General features: G+C 36.3%; 1 protein-coding gene across 2 annotated transcripts in view; it reads left to right on the forward strand.

The window, feature by feature from the left end:
• The window catches only part of Unc-76 (fasciculation and elongation protein Unc-76), a 58,573-nt gene extending 40,239 nt beyond the window's left edge, over positions 1 to 18,334 (forward strand). Inside the window, exons 3-8 of one of the 2 annotated variants that reach the window (XR_012467125.1) lie at positions 7,542 to 7,815; positions 9,369 to 9,619; positions 9,672 to 9,747; positions 11,199 to 11,264; positions 14,640 to 16,390; positions 16,546 to 18,334. Coding sequence is in view for 1 of the 2 variants with exons in the window: in XM_023159910.2 (XP_023015678.1) it covers positions 7,542 to 7,815; positions 9,369 to 9,619; positions 9,672 to 9,747; positions 11,199 to 11,264; positions 14,640 to 14,656 (684 nt within the window). In the remaining variant the exon portion in view is untranslated. Of the gene's footprint in view, positions 1 to 7,541; positions 7,816 to 9,368; positions 9,620 to 9,671; positions 9,748 to 11,198; positions 11,265 to 14,639 lie in introns of both variants that reach the window. The other variant, XM_023159910.2, reaches the window with a different exon arrangement.
• The last annotated feature ends 669 nt before the right edge of the window (positions 18,335 to 19,003 follow it).

The following is a 19,003-nucleotide window of genomic DNA, read 5'->3' on the forward strand; positions in this document are numbered from 1 at the left end:
GAATTCTGTCATTCTTGGCTCACTGCGCTTGCTCAGGGCACATGATTATCGGACCCAATTATCATTTACCTCACGGTGTGGGGAGTGGTCATTGGTTGATAATGCTGGCGAGCCCTCCGGAATGTATCGGGGCTATGGGGGATAGGGCCAGACCAGCGCACACTACGGTGAAAAAAAATAAAAGAACTCAAGGACAGCTGGAGAAATTTTCACGATTTTTGTGTCTTTGGATTTGGTTTCTTCGTGGATAGGATAATGAGTATTGAAATATGATGTAAAACTGATAATCAAAGAACTCAAGAACGGCTGGACCATTTTTAATTATTTTTGTGTTTTTGAATTCGTCTTCGGGAATAAGATAAAAAGTATTTAAATATGATATTTTGTCAATAAAAATGATAATAATAAAAGAGGCAAAACATCAGTGATAATAGTGATGTGTTATAATAAAACGCAACTGATAGCGCACATGTATATCACAATTCCCATTTGTTTTATTATACAGAGTGTCCCTGGACTTCCTCTTTTCCTCTCGGGAATGTATAGATGGGGTCAAAATATCACCAGTACTTCATATAACTTTCTTTCCTAAAATCCTTCGTTACCAAGTTACGGGCCCTCGAAGTTACAAAATGAAAAATGTTTTTCTTTGATAACTTTTCAAGTGAATATTCAAAATCATCCAAATTTTGGTAATTGACTAAACAAATGAATTCCTTCGATGAGCTTTCATGCAGGAGTCAGTTGTTTAGCTACAAAGTCAGGAACGGACTACCCCCGATGGTCCACACCCCAAAACTTTGAAATGACAGATATTTTTCAATATTTTTCAACAAAATAAGGTTACTTGGACAATTTTATGAATAAAAGTACTCGTGTGGAAAGTCGATCGGAGCAACGAGCCTTGATAAAAATGTAGTTTCACTCGACGACATCAAACCCGCTCGTCCACCATTATGTGAAATGAATAATTATCAAAGCAGAAATAATAATGATAACGTTAATTCAACAACATTTATAACAGGAATAATACAAAGTATGCTAAAATGAAGTCGTAAACAAAAAGTACAGTACCTATATGGAAGTTTAAGTCACAATTGTGATAGCAGATATTTTTTCAAAAGAAATATCAAGTTCTGTAGATTCGTGGTGTTTTTAAACTAATATTACCGAATATTACCGAAACATCCCGAAATATAAAAATAAATTTAATTTCTCAGTATGAAGTGAACGTCTACTATCCAAAAACTACAACAAAAAATACGGGTCCGTATGTAAAAATTCAAAGATGGAGGTGGCCAAGTCAGATGACACCCTGTATAAAATATGCATGGATATATTCTGAGAGCCCACATCAAGTGCTGAAAGCAAAATGTGAACAGATTTTCAATATGTCTGCGAATAAAGAAGATATAGGCAAAAAAATTAATTTGGGATTTTTTGGTTTTTCCTGTATATCTCCAGAACCAAAAGAGCTATATTCGATTTCTTCACATCATTGAACAGGTCTCTAAAATACGCAACTTTGCCACTATTTAACCGACACTCTATCTCTTATCGTTTACGAGATCCCCATGTTCAGAAACGAATTTGAATAGCCCTGTATAAAAGTAACTAGTACTTATTGAAGCATATATGTACAAACACTGAGTTTAGAAATCAATATATACGAGAATATAGGATGAATTTTCATTTTTCTCAAAAAATATTCATTTATTCATCAATTTCTCATGGATGTATCAGTTAATAAGTCATGGGAAAAAGTATCACTGCTGGGATCATTTTCATATATTTTGTTTGTCTCTCTATTGTCAGTTCGTTTGAGATATTATAATGAAGAAATACACACTTGATGAAAGAAAACAGAACAAACTTATTCAGGTTGTCTCTTTATCGCAGTCACAATTAACAATCAATTATGGTTGTAGATATACGAGGTATGTTTAAAAAAATAAGGTGAATTTTCATTTTTCTCGAAAAATATTCATTCATTCATCAATTCCTATTTTGTCCCCCTCGAAGTAGTCCCCCTCAGATATAATACATTTATGCTAGCGTTTCTGCCAATCCTCGAAGAGGTTCTGATATGCACTTTTTGGTATGTCAACGATTCGGTTTTTATCTCCTCAATCGTTGCATAACGCCGTACTTTCATGGTTCTTTTCAATATTTGGAACAGAAAAAAGTCGCCAGCCACATCTGGTGAATACGGTGGCTAGAGCATGATTAAGGTGTTGTTTCTGGCAAAAAAAATACGAACAAGCAACGACGAGTAATCAGGTGCATTAATCGTGCTGCAAAATCCATGAATTTTTTTTCCATAAAACCAGACGTTTTTTCCGTACTGCTTCTCGCAAGCGGTGCATAACTTCAAGGTAATACTCCTTATTGACCGTACGACCATGTGGCAAGAACTCCTGATGCACTCTGCCACGGTAGTCGTCGCAATGGAGGCGACCATACAGTGCATTTCTTTAATGTCCCCTCCTTTTAATTTTTTGAACGGGTCAACTCATAAAATTGAAATTTGAGATAATAAAATTAATGAATGAATACTTTATTTTGAAGTGAAATTGACAGATGAAACTCTCAAGATGACATATGAACAGCCTATCCGATATTTCACGCCGAACATTTTCGAACACAGTAACGTCAATATCTCTACAAATATGTAATATTCTCTGCTGTATATCAAATATTGAAGCAGGTTCAGTTTCGTACACCTTTGCTTCAAATAGCCCCATAAAAAAGTCCAAAGGTGTCAAATCTGGCGAGCGCATAATGTGGTGGTGTTCCATCTTGTTGAAATACAATGTCTATATCGAATTCATTAGGATTCGCTTCGACGATTTCAGTGATGAGAGGGTCAACAGTAGTTTCCAGCATATTCAAATACAGTTCCTCTGTTGAATTTTGATCAATAAATAGTGGTCCTACAATATGGTTTTCCAATATTCCTGCCCAAACGTTATTTTTTTCTGGATATTAGGTATGTGTTTCCCAGAAAACGTGAGGGTTGGTGTCACTCCAATAACGGCAATTTTGTCTGTGAACATTACCGTTTAAAAAATGTACATTCATCACTAAAACAACTATTGTGGAGATTCGTAGAATGCCTTGCAATGGTTTTCGTCATGGTTTTGCAGAATTCTGTTCTTCGATCAGGGTCATCTTCGGTTAATTGGTGTACCATTTTAGTTTTGTATGGATGATACCTATTCCTCTTCCACAGTAGAAGGAGACACCTCACAAACATTCGCGACGGAGTAAGTAGACTGTTGAGGATTTACTACCATCTCACCAATGATTTGCACTTGCTGTTCTTCCGGAATAGACGGATGACCTGGGGGGGTTTTTTGTTATGTACACTACCGGTAGTTGTGAATTGGGGTATAAGTTCCCTCAAATATTTTCTAATTTTTTTTCTTCCAATGGACGAGAACAGATCATTTTAGAGATTATTGACATGGTACCTGAGAATATTCTAACTGAACAATGGTGTTCATTGTCGTACTGACATTTTTTGTTCTGTATCTGTAGAGTAGGGAGGGTGAGTGTAAGCCCACAGCACTTAGGCCACATGTGACCCATTGTACATCCTCCCGAGGAGTTGAATTTCACTAGTTCGGACTTCCATTGTCTACCATATACAATGATTTGAAATCCATGAAACAAGAAAAAAGAATAATTAAAAAAAGGAAAGAATAGTTGAAAATAACAATTATATTAAGCAACAATAAACCTGAAATGAAATGATAGTGAAATAACCTACAAGTAAAAAATATAATAATTGAATAAATAAAAATTAAAGGAATGAACAAAGAAAATAATAAAAAAATAAAAAAGTGTAGAGATTCCAAGTCACGTTAGTTCACGACGTTTCGATTGTTGGTATCTACAATCGTCTTCGGGTGATGACTGGACTGATTCCTCCGAGAGATGACTATTTTATAGGTCGTTGAAATACTTTCACTTTCTCTACTTTCCATTTTCCGCTTCACTGATTCCGTGAGAGATGACCGTTTTGGCGGGAGTTGGTCATTTTTCGTTTGATGATGGGTTTCCATATGTTTCGTATATCTACGCTGGCCTGGCTGAATACGTTGTTGGACAACATGTATGCGGCTTCCTTAAATTTTCTCCTGAACCAATGTTCTTCTCTGTGCAAGATCTCAGCTTGGGACCACTCGATGTTGTGTTGATGGGTCCAAACATGGTCTGCTATTCTTGTTTCAGGGATTTCAAATCATTGTATATAGTAGACAATGGAAGTCCGAACTAGTGAAATTCATCACGAAACATTGTCAATCACCTTCAAACTCCCGAGGAGTTGTCCTCCTAGGTCGTCGTCCCTCCTGTCCTTTCCAGGAAGGTGGACAGGTCGCTGGGAGACATCTCCTTTATATCGGCAGGTGTAGGCCAAGACTCGCCAAACACACACTCTCTTATTGACGATAACTCCGGGCACTCGCACAGGACATGCCTGACAGTCTCATCTTCCTGTTCACACATCCTGCATAGAGGTGTGTCCACTAGCCCCATATTATGTAGGTGTTTCCTTAGCTGACAGTGGCCAGTCAGAAATCCTACTGTAAGGCGTAGATTTTTCCTGGTCATCGCCAGATATTTCTTCGGCGCCAGCTTCCCAGGGTCGCCCAAGGTGATCCTGGCAAGATTACATCCTTTGATTTCATCCCATCTCTTTAAAGATTGAGCATGGGTGTAACATTTGACTAGTTCCGCAATTGTCGAAGTCATCAGGCCGTGGGTGCCACTTGGTCCTAAAATTCTTAGTTCAGCCGCTTCCTTGGCAAAAGAGTCGGCAATGCGATTACCTTTACTCCTTTCGTGCCCTTTAACCCACCTCAGGATAATGTTATTATCTACCGAGGCTTTGGCTAAATCTTGGTGGCACTCTAGTGCTAGCCCTGAAGTAACACGGTGTCTGTTCAAGGCTAATAGTGCTTGTCTGCTATCAGTGCAGATTGTTATGTTTTTGCCAGAAATTCTTTTCTTGGTTATTTCTTTTGTGGCGATTGAGATACCAGCCAGTTCTGTTTGGACCACGCTGGTATTTCTTCCCATTCCCCATTTAATCCTTAGGCTTAGTGATCTGGAGTACACTCCACATCCTGAACCTTCTTTGGTTTTTGAGCCATCTGTATTAATCCGTATTGCATTTGTAGCATCTGACTCTGTGTTCTGCTTAATTTGTATTTTGTAGGGTTTATTAAACACAAACCTGGGTTCAATTGCATCACTTGTTGCCTGCAGCAGAGGTTGCGCAGTAAGCGCTTCCCGCCATAGGCCCAGCCTCAATCGACCCATTCCTACTTCTAGGTTTACACAAGCCGTGCGCAATCGTACCATGGCCATTAACGCAACCTCCTTAACGTACAGATCCAGAGGGGTCAGACCCGTGATTAATTCCATTGCCGCGGTTGGTGTTGTTCTCATGGCTCCTGTGATGTTTAAACAAGCCAGTCGCTGTATTTGATATAATTTTTGGATGGCCGTTGCTTGTAGAACTTTCGGTCCCCATGCAATGGCCCCATACGTTAACAGAGGTCTTATTATTGCAGTGTAGATCCAGGCGACTACACGGGGTGAAAGACCCCATGCGCGTCCCACTGTCCTCCGACATTGCTCATAAGCCACGTATGCTCTTTTTGCTCTACTCTGTAGATGAGAGTTCCATGTTAGCTTCTTGTCGAGGATTATACCAAGGTATTTCACCTCTTCAGAGAAGTTCAGTTGGCTTTTGAAGATTTCGGGAGGTTTTAAGCCCGTTAAACTTCTTTTCCTGGTGAAAAGGACCATCTCAGTCTTCTTGGGATTGATCGACAGTGAGTGTTCCTTACACCATGTTTCTATCAATTTGAGCCCATCCTGCGCTCTATCGCACAGTGTGTTTACAAATTTGCCGGTCTGCAAGATAACTATGTCATCTGCGTATGCAATTGTGTAGAATCCATTTTTGTTAAGGTGATTAATTAGGGTATCCAGAACATGTTCCAGAGAAGGGGTGATAAGACCCCTCCCTGTGGACATCCCATGACCAGTCCTTTAACTGTGATGTCTTCTACATTAATACTTATTGCTCTGCTAGAGAGCATCTGGAGTATCCATTCTCCTACTACCAGTAGGAGAATGTTTATTTTTATAAACAAAAAATAACTAAACAAATCTTATCGAGGTGTTGGAATTGCCGTATGACAAATAAAGAAATTTATCGATATTAATGTGTTGTCTTCAGGAAATTATTAAATATTCCGCCATTTTGTAATAGGTGAAGATATTGACTTCATATTCTAGGTACTTATGATGCTCTGTTTGGAACCTTTGGTGTAGTAATGAATATTACTGGAGTTTTTTTCCCAACACCAAATCGTTATTTTTAACACCTCGACACGTGTTTCGATCATCTTCAAAGAGGAAGATTAAAACTCAGTTTTAATCTTCCTCTTTGAAGATGATCACTTGGTGATCGAAACACGTGTCGAGGTGTTAAAAATAACGATTTGGTGTTGGGGAAAAAACCCCAGTAATATTCATATTCTAGGGTTGTGAATTATTCGTCAGAAACTTCAAAATGATGTGTCACAAGACCCCCCTTTCCATTTAACTTTTTTCCCAGATGGCACCCAGTCGCCATCTTGAAAGTTTCATCTGTCAATTTCACTTCAAAATAAAGTATTCATGCATTAATTTCATTATGCCAAATTTCAATTTTTTGAGTTGACCCGTTCAAAAATAAATGGGGGGGGCATTAAAGAAATGCACTGTATATCCATGATTCGTAACTAGTTATGACCTTTTTAAGCAAATCTTGACCTCATTCAACAATTCCTGAGCGCGTGCGACGGTTTTTTGGTCAAAATTCAGCAATTTTGGAACGAACTTCGCTGTCACACGCTTCATACCCAAAATTTCCGAAAAAACTACATGGCGTGGGCCAACCGATATACCGACATCCTCAGTAACTTCTCTAATAGTGATTCAACGATTCCCCATAACAATTATTTTCACTTTCTCAGCATTTTCACCGGTTGGTGATGTTCAATTTTACGAAAACACTTATTAAAACTCCTTCCAAATATTCACTTTGTTTTAGATTTTTTCTTGTAAACATTTCTTAATTGATTTCAAAAAAATATGCCACTTTTTTCAATTGAAAGGGTATATTTTTAGGAGATATTAATTTTTGATACAAAAAATGTGGGAAACTTCCACATTTTTTGAATAAAGATGTATCAAAAACTGTCTTTCCCAAAAATGCTACTTTTTATAATTGACTGACTTTATATTGGTTGCTCACTAAGAAAACTAACAATAATAAGTTGAAAAGTGTAACGATTCTTATTTGAGTCGTGACTTTAAAATATTTACCCAGAGAGTTTTATGTGATCACCTTCTATGCTATCATTATTACTAGAAATTGATAAGGAATTTGTTATGTTAACAATGAGACTTTTTATGTACACAGTCATGAAACACTGAAACTTTCCTAGCACTCTAACCTTTAAATTCGCTGATTGCAGGAACCTCGAACTCCTGAAGACGACCTCGACCTCAGTTCCGAAGACGAAGCTGTCGCAAGTGATCTTGATATGCACGCGCTCATCTTGGGAGGTATGCCCCACGACTCGGAGCCTCTGAAAACTGCTGACGAGGTCATTCAAGAAATCGACGACATGATGCAAGACGACATTTGTTCCAGTGACGGGTGTCCCGAGTCGAGGGAAAGGGAGCTGGCCAATAACGAAGTTATGGAGAAGGCCAAGGAGGTTCTCAGTTCTCCGTTGTATGAAGACAGTAAGTATTGGATTCAGTAAGATATACGTGGTTGATGTATGTCAATCTCTGAAAGTAATTTCTCCAGCCATATTTCCCCACATTCTAGAAATTCTGTTTTACTCAAAAATATTTCCAGATATTAATTTCTGAAAGAGATGCTATTCTCTTGTTGACACATCAAGGCCCTGGAAATGTTTCTTTTCAGTCCGGAATCTTCTTTTACAAATAATAATAAATTTACCTCAAATTATACATCAACAACTTTATATATTTACATTACAGATATGTGTATGCAGATATATAGAAATTAAGTAAATAAACAAGTAACTCCATGATAGTAACCTATAGGTTGTGCATGTACATAAAACTTGCATTTAATACTTTGGTACATTGATGAGAACGGCATTCACAGATGTGTTGAAAGAGATAATAAGAAGAGGTCTACAAGATGATATTACATTTTCAAGAAGACAAAGAATATATATATACACAAATACAATCACATATACATTCATGTTATAAAGTTATACCACTATGTCAAAAGTAATATTACTTCAAAAGTGAAGACATTTAGTATTTACTCACTTGGGAACCATTGTTTTTCTAGATATATTTGTTTTTTATTGACCCATTTCCTGATTTGGTCCCTTATCATATAGTTTGGTACCTCCACAGCTGTTTCAGTAGAAATTTACATGGAGTTAATGATCCATGACTAGCACGCTTCCCAATATAGAGTCAGTCTATTCTGATCCACCTTATCTATTTTGTTGATTGCAGGAGCTTTTTCATCTTTGGCCTCCAAACCAAAAATAAATGTATGTTATCATATGTTTAGCCACTATTGAGAATAGTCAATACTTAGTTGAAGAAGTCCTAGTTCTAGTTAAGTGCATCAACGGCGATTTGGCGCCGCAACAAAATTACCTTCCATTAAATAACACATCGATATCAAACCAAACCAAATTGACAGAATAAAACTCAAAGTGATAAGATATTTTACTAATGTAGAGTTTTTCCAGCCATTCGAAGTGCCCACTGGTGCATAGAAAAAATCATCAAAATCAATTATATAAAAATCTACTGCTCTGCTGTAGATTTATTTGTCTCATATTTTGTCAGATATTTATTTGTCTAAATACATTGAGGCAAGAAAAATCAAACAAAATAGATATTTTCAAGATACTTTCATAAAAAAGTATGAAAACAGGTCGATTTTTAATTCTAGGGTTTTTTTTCTATCATAACCTCAATCATGCTTCTTCCTCGACCCTTGGAGACCATCATCCCATGGATTTGAATAGGGTCTTGAAGATTCTATTAATGAGTATAATTATTTTTAAATTAGTTTTTTTCTCAGAATGAAATTTGTGGTTTGTTGTTTCATTTTCACATAAAATACCTAATAGAAACATTTATTTTCCACAAACATGTATCTGAGTATTTTTCTTGAAATGAATCCAAGGTTGTAGCATTATAAACTCAAAAATACTTAGGAAGTGAACTAAAAAAACAAGTAAATGAACATTTCATCGATGATTTGTATAAGAATCTGGTGTTATCTTTTTCAGAACTGCGGGATCTCAGTTTATCGCAGTTGAATGAGCTCTTCCTAGAACTAGAAGTTCTGATCAGGGAATTTTCAGAAACACTGATCTCAGAATTGGCCTTGCGGGACGAGCTGGAATATGAGAAAGAACTGAAAAATACCTTCATATCTCTACTACTTGCTGTTCAAAACAAAAGAAGGCAGTATCATGTTGAGAAGAAACGTGCAGCCAAAAATACGTCTTTGAGGAATTCCACTGGATTGGATCCTAAGGTAGTTGGCGTTTGTAGTTCGATACCAGGTTATCAATATTTTTTTTTTTTAGTACTTGACAACGGTGATTCCATATCATATAGACAGTGGACCACCAGATAATCAAACTCTCCAAATTCTTATTAAAAGTGAGTATTTTTATAGGGAAGTTTGGGAACCACAAATAGATAGTTTTCCATCGCATTATTATTTCACAAGGAAATTATGTCTTTAGAAACTTCATCAGACAGTCTGTGTGACTTAGAGTTTCATGTGTTAGGAAAATTTGTAGAATTTGGCAATCATGGAAACGTGTCTCAATACTGTTATTTTTGTATGCTGCACAAAGATACCTGATTCCAACTTAATCGATAAAAACATGACGTTCGTCAAATTTAATCAACGATGAAGCTAGAATTATGAAATCCATCGAGATTTAGACCATTGAACTATTTGTACAAACTCCAAATTTTTCATTATATATTATTCATCATTGGTAATGAAAAGGGATCTAATTCAGTTTTGCTATTGATTTGTCTATGATCTTCACAAAATCTGTAACTTTCATCAGTTTTTGTGGAATTGCAAATAATTTTAATTTTTATAAATTTTTTCGTTTTTGTTTCATTCAAATTTGTTTGTTGTCAGTGAATTTTACTCACAATCGTCTTTCAGGGTAAAATCTGCTTCATATTTAAATAATTTTTCGTCTATGTCATTCAGTTTTTTGGTGAACATTTTGCCGAAATTCACCAAAGTTCTTTTTCTTTATGTCAAATAGTACCGGCAACAACTTCTCCGCCTAATAGCACGCCGGATATTGAATTATATACGTTTATGCAAGATACCTAACAGAAGTTGGTCTCGCAGATGTTTCTTGTTCATCCAGCAGCAGGACCATGCTGAAATTATTGAAGTAGATCACCTGCAGACCGGTTTCGAGGTATTGCTTCTCATCAGTGCAGGAAAGATCTGCGAGGCTAACCTCTGTGAGGGATCTTGCATAAATGTCTGTCGGATATAATTCAATATCCAGCGTGGTGTTAGCCGAGTAAGTAGTTGTTTTCCGGCAGAACCTACGGTGTAGGTAGTTGTGAGAGATGAATATGTTGAGATTTTAGTTTGAAATATTTATTTTTTAGTATGTATGTACTTCATTCGGACACAGTTTGATCAATATCATAATCACAAGAATTAGTTGAACTTCCTAGAAATTTCGTAGACGAAATACCACTAGTATTACCAAGATTATAAATAGTTGTTGAGTGTTCTGCCTTTGGAATTGTATATAAATTGAATAAATTTTTGAAAATTGAAAGTTATTGATGTTGACAGGTATATTATTAAAAAACGACTGCAAATGAAAAATAAATTACCGAGCTTTGAGGAAACCAAGTCTGTATAAAAAAAAATTGAGATTTCACATTCTGCTCTCACATTTATTTTCCATCTTTTAGAATTTTAGATTAATCAGAATCCTAAATTTGCATAATTTAGTCGTCATAGGTTTTGAATAATGCTTCTTTGGCAGTTCTATTTCATTCAGTTTTCATGACTAATATAGGCATTTCCAAATGAATAACATAACCTGTATTTCTAGTACTGAAAGCCATTAATGAAGACAGCCCAACTGTTCCCACCTTATTGACGGATTATATATTAAAAGGTAAGCATATCATTGTATGAAGATTTTAAATTTTTTATTGTCTCATTCAAAATTCAGAATTTGAGGTGTTTTCTGGCGTTTAATCATATTCGAGCGCCTTATAAAAAACAATTCCTAGTGGCGTCATGAATAAAAAGATTCGCCAGAATGGAATTTTTCAGTTTGTATCAGACGTCAAATTCAATAATGAAAACAAACTTTTCAATTTTCTCTAACCTCAATTAGAATCGGATTTGTGCATACAGCTTCATTTTATACAACTTTACAACGTATTTTCTTAAAAAAGTTTTCAGCACTTTATAAACTATAACGATCAAAATAAAGCAGAATCGACAACTGACGTAACGTAACGTCACATTCTGTTTCAAAACCAATCTCACGCTAGTTTTGAACCATCATGAGTACGTGTCAAATCATAGTTGATGTGATGTCATCGTTTCAACGCTAGAATGAATATTTGAATCACAGACTAATACGTTTTGAATACATGAGCGCCAGAAAACGCCTTTAATTAGGTACCAAAGAATAAAGGTAATGTATGACATGTGAGAAAAAACTTGGTTGACAGCAAATGTTTTCGATTTCGAAGCTTGGTCTGTCAAACGATTCACTTCTTTTGTTTACTCAGTATTGTTCTTCAGAACATTTTTATCCAATAATATTTGTTCCAATTTCCACAATGAACATTTTGATATACATTTTGCGAAGTTTCAGAAAGATTCTCTCAATTTTTTTCTGTTCACATTATAATATATTGAAAATTAGTCCTTGATACCATTATTTAACCTTTGGTGAGTTACACCATCGTTTATCTAAGCAACTGGTGCGGTCTCGACATATGTGGAAGAGAGAACTCAGCACTTCATCTGATGCCAGCTTTGGATCTGTAAGGCTAAATCCCTGATAGCTCCTATAATTGGGTTAGCAGTAGACCACAAGAAAAGGTCCCCACAACCGACCATCGCACAAAATTAGAAGATGACGGGGCCCAAACCGATTTGTCAACTTACGACAGCAACGATACTAGATACTTTGAGTGAACGCATGAGCCAACAGATAGCCTGATGCGTTATTACCAAAGTAGTGAGCACGCGCGAAGAGGGTACATAGAAGTGGTATGATCATGCCACAATTTACGGCAAAACTCTTAAGGCTGTGTAGTTCCAACCTGCTAACAGGAAGTGACAGTTCCATCATCCGTTGACGCGATTGGAGAGGAGATTTTCATCATTCCACCAGTTGAAACAATTGGAATTCACAGGGTGCTCCACCGAATTAGTCCCTGGAGTCACAACAGCTGGCTCGTTTTAACGCAAAGGTTCCTCCAGAAGAGGAAAATTAACACCACCATGTCCAGGGCTGTTTATTCGCTTCCTTAAACGGAAGAGTGGGATCCCGACTTTGTGGCTTGAAATATTTTACGACGAGTACACAAGATGGAAGCTAAGATCAAATTGGCGGGACAACACGCGTCTCGTATTCAATCTGTGATGGACCTTCAGGACTCACGCCCTTCGCGAGGCGAATAACCGCAAAACTACGACGTATCTATCATACTCAAGGCTGACAAACAAACAGTACTTTCTCGATTCAATTATAATACGATTGTTAGTGGCTGCTAAAAATTCTCTGGCGAGGTTAGCGAGAAGAATCGCGGAAATTTTAAGAGTCTTGGCTTGTTGTGGATGGTCCGGCTGACCGCTGATCGGGCATCTATGATCATCCGCAACCACTCAGCCTAGACACTCTAGCTTTCACGCAATTCAAATCTTTTTGTAGAGAGCTTCGATAGCACAAAGCACAAGCACGAAGTACTGAGCAATCTGATAACCCTAGATGGCGTTTGAAGAGCTCTGTAAGTTGTGAGAACTTTGCTGTTTCTGGCCCAGATTGGCTGAATACCCACCTGTTGGTGGAAATAACTGCCAAGCACCCACCGCCATCTCGCCATTGTTTTCAAGGAGAGCAAAAGCTTGGAACACTGTTCCGAACCAGAAAACTGTACACACCTCAGCAACTTTTGATGCTTTATAAAGCTCAGATCAGACCTTCTTTATAGTATTGTTCTCATGTATGGAGCTCTGCCCCTAAGCATACCCTAGGCCTGAAGCTGCTGGATTCCATCCAGCAAAAAGGTCATCCCCCTGATTGGAGATGCGAACTTCACTTGCAACCTTAATCGTCAGGAATAATGAAGAAAGGCTGGGGGATTTGTCTCTCTCCTATGGATACTTTCACTGGAAGTATCAAAGTGACTTGGCACATTTGATCCACCAACATATTAAAAATACGCGACATACTGTGGCTGCTCATCATTTTTAGGTTCAACTCAGTACACCTCGAACTTCACTTTTTAAGAACTCTTTCATTTGGAGCACTGCGCTCGAATGGAATAAACTTCGTGAGAACCTTTTTCCAAATAGATTTAATCACCAGCGATTCAAATCCAATGTGAATGACTACTTTTGTACACGCACCACTCTGAGAGTGCCTTAATGATTTTACTGTAGTGCTTGTGTTTTGTCTTTGAAAAAAAAAAGAATTGGTTTGTTGATGGGGCAGTCCTTTCTTATCCCCAAAAAAATGGAGATTTGCCAATTCTCGATAATTACAGACCAATAACTTACTTGAATTCTTTCATAAGTTGTTCACAAACATTTTATAGATACGCAGTTGACCAAGGATTCGAAAAGATATATGAGCAGAGAGGGTCAAAGGGAGGAGTCGCTAGCTATAAGAACTTGCTCATTGATAGATGTGTAATGCAGGACTGCACCTGTAATATCTTTACCTTAACATCTGGTCAGGTTTGAGTCCAACTAGAGCAGGTCATACTCAAGGCGATTCATTTTTTTACATCTCATTGCTGTTATCTGTTGCACTCCATAAACCCCTGGTTACTCTTTTGAGAGAGCACACATACTATAGATATGGAGTTCATTATAGACAAATGTGCATTGGTTCATCTCAGAAAATGCTGATGTCGGAATTACGAAGAGAATGTGCAGCCGGTACTTGATGGAGGCTGTTAAGTCATCTATATAGTCCATGATCATGAAAGTACCAGATTTTTTTTCAAACATGGATTACTTCACTTTGAAGTGTATACCTTTTGAAACCATCCTGATAATTGATCCTGAATTCATAAGTTAGTGAATAGTTTACTTAATTGTGAGAGCCTTTTTTGGACACATTTATTCCATTTATGAACATATGTTGAACTAAAAAAAAAATTATTACGATTTCAATTTTTTCCAGATATATACTATATATAATGCATGTAATAATAATAATAATTTACAGATAGACTGCAATAAGTCAATATTGATTTTTTTTGGTGTAATTGTTTAAACATTTTTTTTCATTTTGTTTCAGTGATATGCCCTACCTAAGCCCGTGTTAGTATAAATACCAACTTTTTAGTGAAGATAAGCTTACGACTGCTGAAGCACACTTTTCACTTGCAATAATTTGATTTTTCTTCAGTGTCGCAGAGAAGAGGTACATCCCACCTGCTTATGAATTTTAAAAATAGATAATTTTCACCTCTATTGGTTCGCTTTCAAAATTCGATTATTGTTGCAAAAACACATAGATATAACAAATGTTTTCACTATATTACAATGTTCTACTCAAAAGTTACAGAATAGTGAAATTATTCCACGATCTCCTCTTCTTTGCGACACTTTTTTTTTTTAATCAAAAATGATCGTCATATATTTGTGTTGTATATATTTTACTCAAAATATTCTAGTCTAATGTCTTGCGAAGTGATGGTTTGTGAAATATGTTTTAAGTGTACGTCGAGTGACCTCTGATTTCGTTTCTAAGAGTTGACAATTGTTCAACGGAGAGAAATTAATATCTTGAAGATTGGTAGCAAAATTTGAGGTCTCGGTTTCGTCTTGATGCCTACGAAACTTATCTTGTGCAATATCATGTATATTTTTGTTTTTTGATTTAGTCTTGCCCTAACGGATCCCGAATAAATGCTAACAAACTATATTCTGGAACTATCAATATCTTCGTATAATACTCTCGAATGGTTTTACTTGACTAATTTTGACGAATGTTTGATCCAGTGATTAAGGAATTCGAGTGTGAAAGAAAATTGGAAAAATATATTGTTTTAGAAGCCTATCGAAGACAGTTGATTTTTTACATCATCCGGCGAGTTTCTGAAAGTTGTTTCTATTATTTGGGTTTGATAAATTCTGCAAGTTCTTGAACAGTATGCTCACCATAAAAAGACTGTCATGGACATTTGTGGTTCGAATTTCCTTTAGTAACTTTTTAAATTTGAAATTCATATAAACTGTTCCTTCTTCTATGCCTTCTTCCATGCCTTCTTCTATCACTCATTATTTTGAAACTTTTTTGAAATTACTTTCATATTTGATGGAATGCTTTTAATGATAGATAAATAACCTCATAGGGAAAACTTCAAGTTGGAATTTCAAAATGAATTGGGGAAATTATTTTCATCATGTCATGAAAAATCGAATCACATACTTTTGGAAGTATGTTGTCATTCTCACTAAATTACTACATAATCTCTATGATTTATTCATTAATAAATACCTCATTATGCTGGTAACTGATGGCTAAGTTAGACGACATTTTCATTAAAATCAATCAATCACATTTCAACCTTCTAGGTTCTTCTAGAACGGTTTGGTGTACTTTCACTGGTTACAATTGAAAAAAAAATCTTTGGAAAGCGGAAATTATTCAATAAAACTGAGGTGTTTTTTAGTTTTGTGCTAGCCCTTTGGAATCATCAAGTTTGTCAAAGCATTAAACGAATCTTTGCTACTTCCGTCTTCAATGGCAACAGCTAACTAACCTAACCTATCTTAAATTCAGTTGACCATTCTCACCATCCTTTGTAGCTGGTGGAAATATGAATGGGTGGATCAAGTTTTTGGATATTAATGGTGGAAGTAACAATGTATTCATTTCTTTTTGCAAGCACTGAGTACATGCAGGATCGTCCAACTTCTCAAAAGTCACAAGATCAGCCATATCTCCATCCAACTCGGTATACAACAGTTTAACCTTCAATTTCTCATCATGTTCAACATCAGAACCAGTAGAACTAGTAGTTACAGTCAGTAAGACCTTTGGTCTTGCTGGCTGTAGACCCCTACAGCCAGTCTTACTGGTCTTACTGGCTGTAGACCCCTACAGCCAGTCTTACTGGTCTTACTGGCTGTAGACCCCTACAGCCAGTCTTACTGGTCTTACTGGCTGTAGACCCCTACAGCCAGTAAGATCAAAGGTCTTACTGGCTGTAGGGGTCTTGAAGATTCACCTATATAACTTATTCCACAGGAGAAACCGGAAATATGAACCTTAACTGAATTCTCGGAAAACATCTGGTATGTGTATTCATGTAGTCTATCTTCCTCTTGAAGATGATCGCTTGGTGATCGAAACACGTGCCAAGGTGCTTAAAATAATGGTTTGGTGTTGGGATGAAACTCCAGTAATATTGGTTTATCAGATTGATTGGCAAGCCTTAACTGGGATATTGAGGTAGCTGTCAAATTAAACGGGGGTTTTCCTTCAGGAAGAACATTAATGATCTGCCAATGTCCTATCTTTCATAGAATAAATTATGTGGTGTCACCAGAGGCTCCAATAAATTCAAGATATTGCCATAATATTTGTTGACACGGCTATCGTCAAACTTAAACCAGTCCGTTTCGTCCTTGACCAATGCCTAATAATGACCAGATTCAATGCCAGAACCACAGTGAACAATGTCTGCATGAAAATTATAATAGTGGTCTGCTAGATTGAAGTGTTCATCTGTTTCGAACCTTCGTAAGAGTTTGGTGCTTCCGTTAGAGGTTGAGTCATGTTTGAAGGTAATCAGTGTTATTATTAGATTGACTGGTGCCTGAGCTATACTTGTCTTATAATAGTCAGTTAGTCTGGCGCATCAACTGTTGAAAGTTCTATTTTCAGATGATTTAACAACAAGTTACTGACTTGTTGGACTCTTCAGTGGTATATGTTATACAGTAATTGTTTGAGGTGAACTTCTGCCCTTTATTACACCTCAACAGATTCTCTATTGATCTATATTGTGGGATAAGAAAACCTAAAAAAAGTAGCGAGAAACACTAACTCGTTCGTAAAAAATATCTTTCTGCAGTATTTCAAAATCATGAGGCATATTACTTTATTGATTTTTTCAATATTTCCTGGCAATAATGACGAAATATGAAAAAAAAACCTATCTAAGAATAGATTTTTGTGGAAGTCAGTACTTGAAATCAGGCATTTCCAGATAATTGATTGGTGCAAGAAAATGAATATTACCTACATTAAATATATTTTCATTGCAGGAATTCCAATTTTCCTTCACACGTTGTTTTGGATTATTTATTTCTGAAAGAAAGTTTCTTCAAGCTTTCACTAGATAATATTTTTTTATAAAATGAGAAAATTTGCCATTTCTCTCTAGATAATATGTAGATGTTTCAAATTGTCGAGTATCTGTAGTATACTATAATTTTTTGGGTAATAAATTCCAGGTGATTGAGGAAAGACAAGCTTTTCTAGAAGTTTCAAATTGGGTTCATCATTAAAATGATATACTTTGATTCGTACGACTTTTCAATGAATTGATTCAATGATATCTACTTTCTTTAGAAAATTTAACTTCTGGGTAGTTAATTAGAAATTATAATTTCAAATTGAAATGATTGATGATTGATCCAAAAACCTTTGCTTATATTATATAAAAACGGAATTGAGGAAATTATACCCTGACAGTACGACAAAGAATATTTTAAAAAGCAATTGCTTGATATATTCTGAATAATGACTTGTAATGATTTATTGAAAAACGATTATTCAACGTTGACATTCCTCTTTCACCTAGGATTAGCAATTCAATATTACAATTGCTACATTCGTAATTCTTGCCATATTAATTTATTTTCGAGAAGTAAATTTAGTCTTAGGTGAAGTAAAAGAAGTTGTCTTTTGATGTTACCTGTTTGTAAGTAAGCAGCTTGTATATGTAGATCTCATCGAAATAAACCTTTTCCTTCTGACTTGTTTTATTTGTTTCATCAGAATGAACAGCAAAACGTGTCTCACCAAAATGAGTATATCGCATTACCAGGTAGGCTGAATGAAAGTTGTAAGGGCATATTAGTCTGAAATCTGATATTTTGCGGTAGAGTCGGATTTCCACTGATCAACTTCACTACAGCTCGTGAATATGTTGACTACTGTGAAACAAGTCACTACAAATATGGCATCAAATAGAATTTGAATCATTGAAACGACCACTGCACATACTACTATGTCAAAAAGTATCGGAAATTGTTCAAAGAAACGAACAAATGTTTTATTCATCCCAATTTATTGTAACGCTTTCAAAGTAGGTCCCTTCCGAAATTATATCCTATGACAACGGACAACCCAATCATCATAACATTTTTTTAACGCATTTTTTGGAATTCACTTCAGTACTCACTGCAAATACTTTTTTGTCATCTATTGACTGAAAACGGGTGCCTCGAAGTGTTTATTTGAGTTTTGCAAAAAGGAAAAACGGCCGGAGTCATATCAGGTGAATACGCTGGCTGTTCGATATGGTTGGTTGAGTTTTTGACCAGAAAGTCGTTCACGAGGATAGCCTTGTGAGGTAGTGCGTTATCGTGGTGCAAAATTCATGGGTTTTCTTTATGCTAGTTAAAAGTGGAAGTCACAGCATT

Source organism: Leptinotarsa decemlineata, unplaced genomic scaffold (genome assembly GCF_025532065.1).
Source record: "Leptinotarsa decemlineata unplaced genomic scaffold, Ldec_3_MD MMD2_tig00026314_RagTag_RagTag, whole genome shotgun sequence".
NCBI classification, from domain to species: Eukaryota; Metazoa; Arthropoda; class Insecta; order Coleoptera; family Chrysomelidae; genus Leptinotarsa; species Leptinotarsa decemlineata.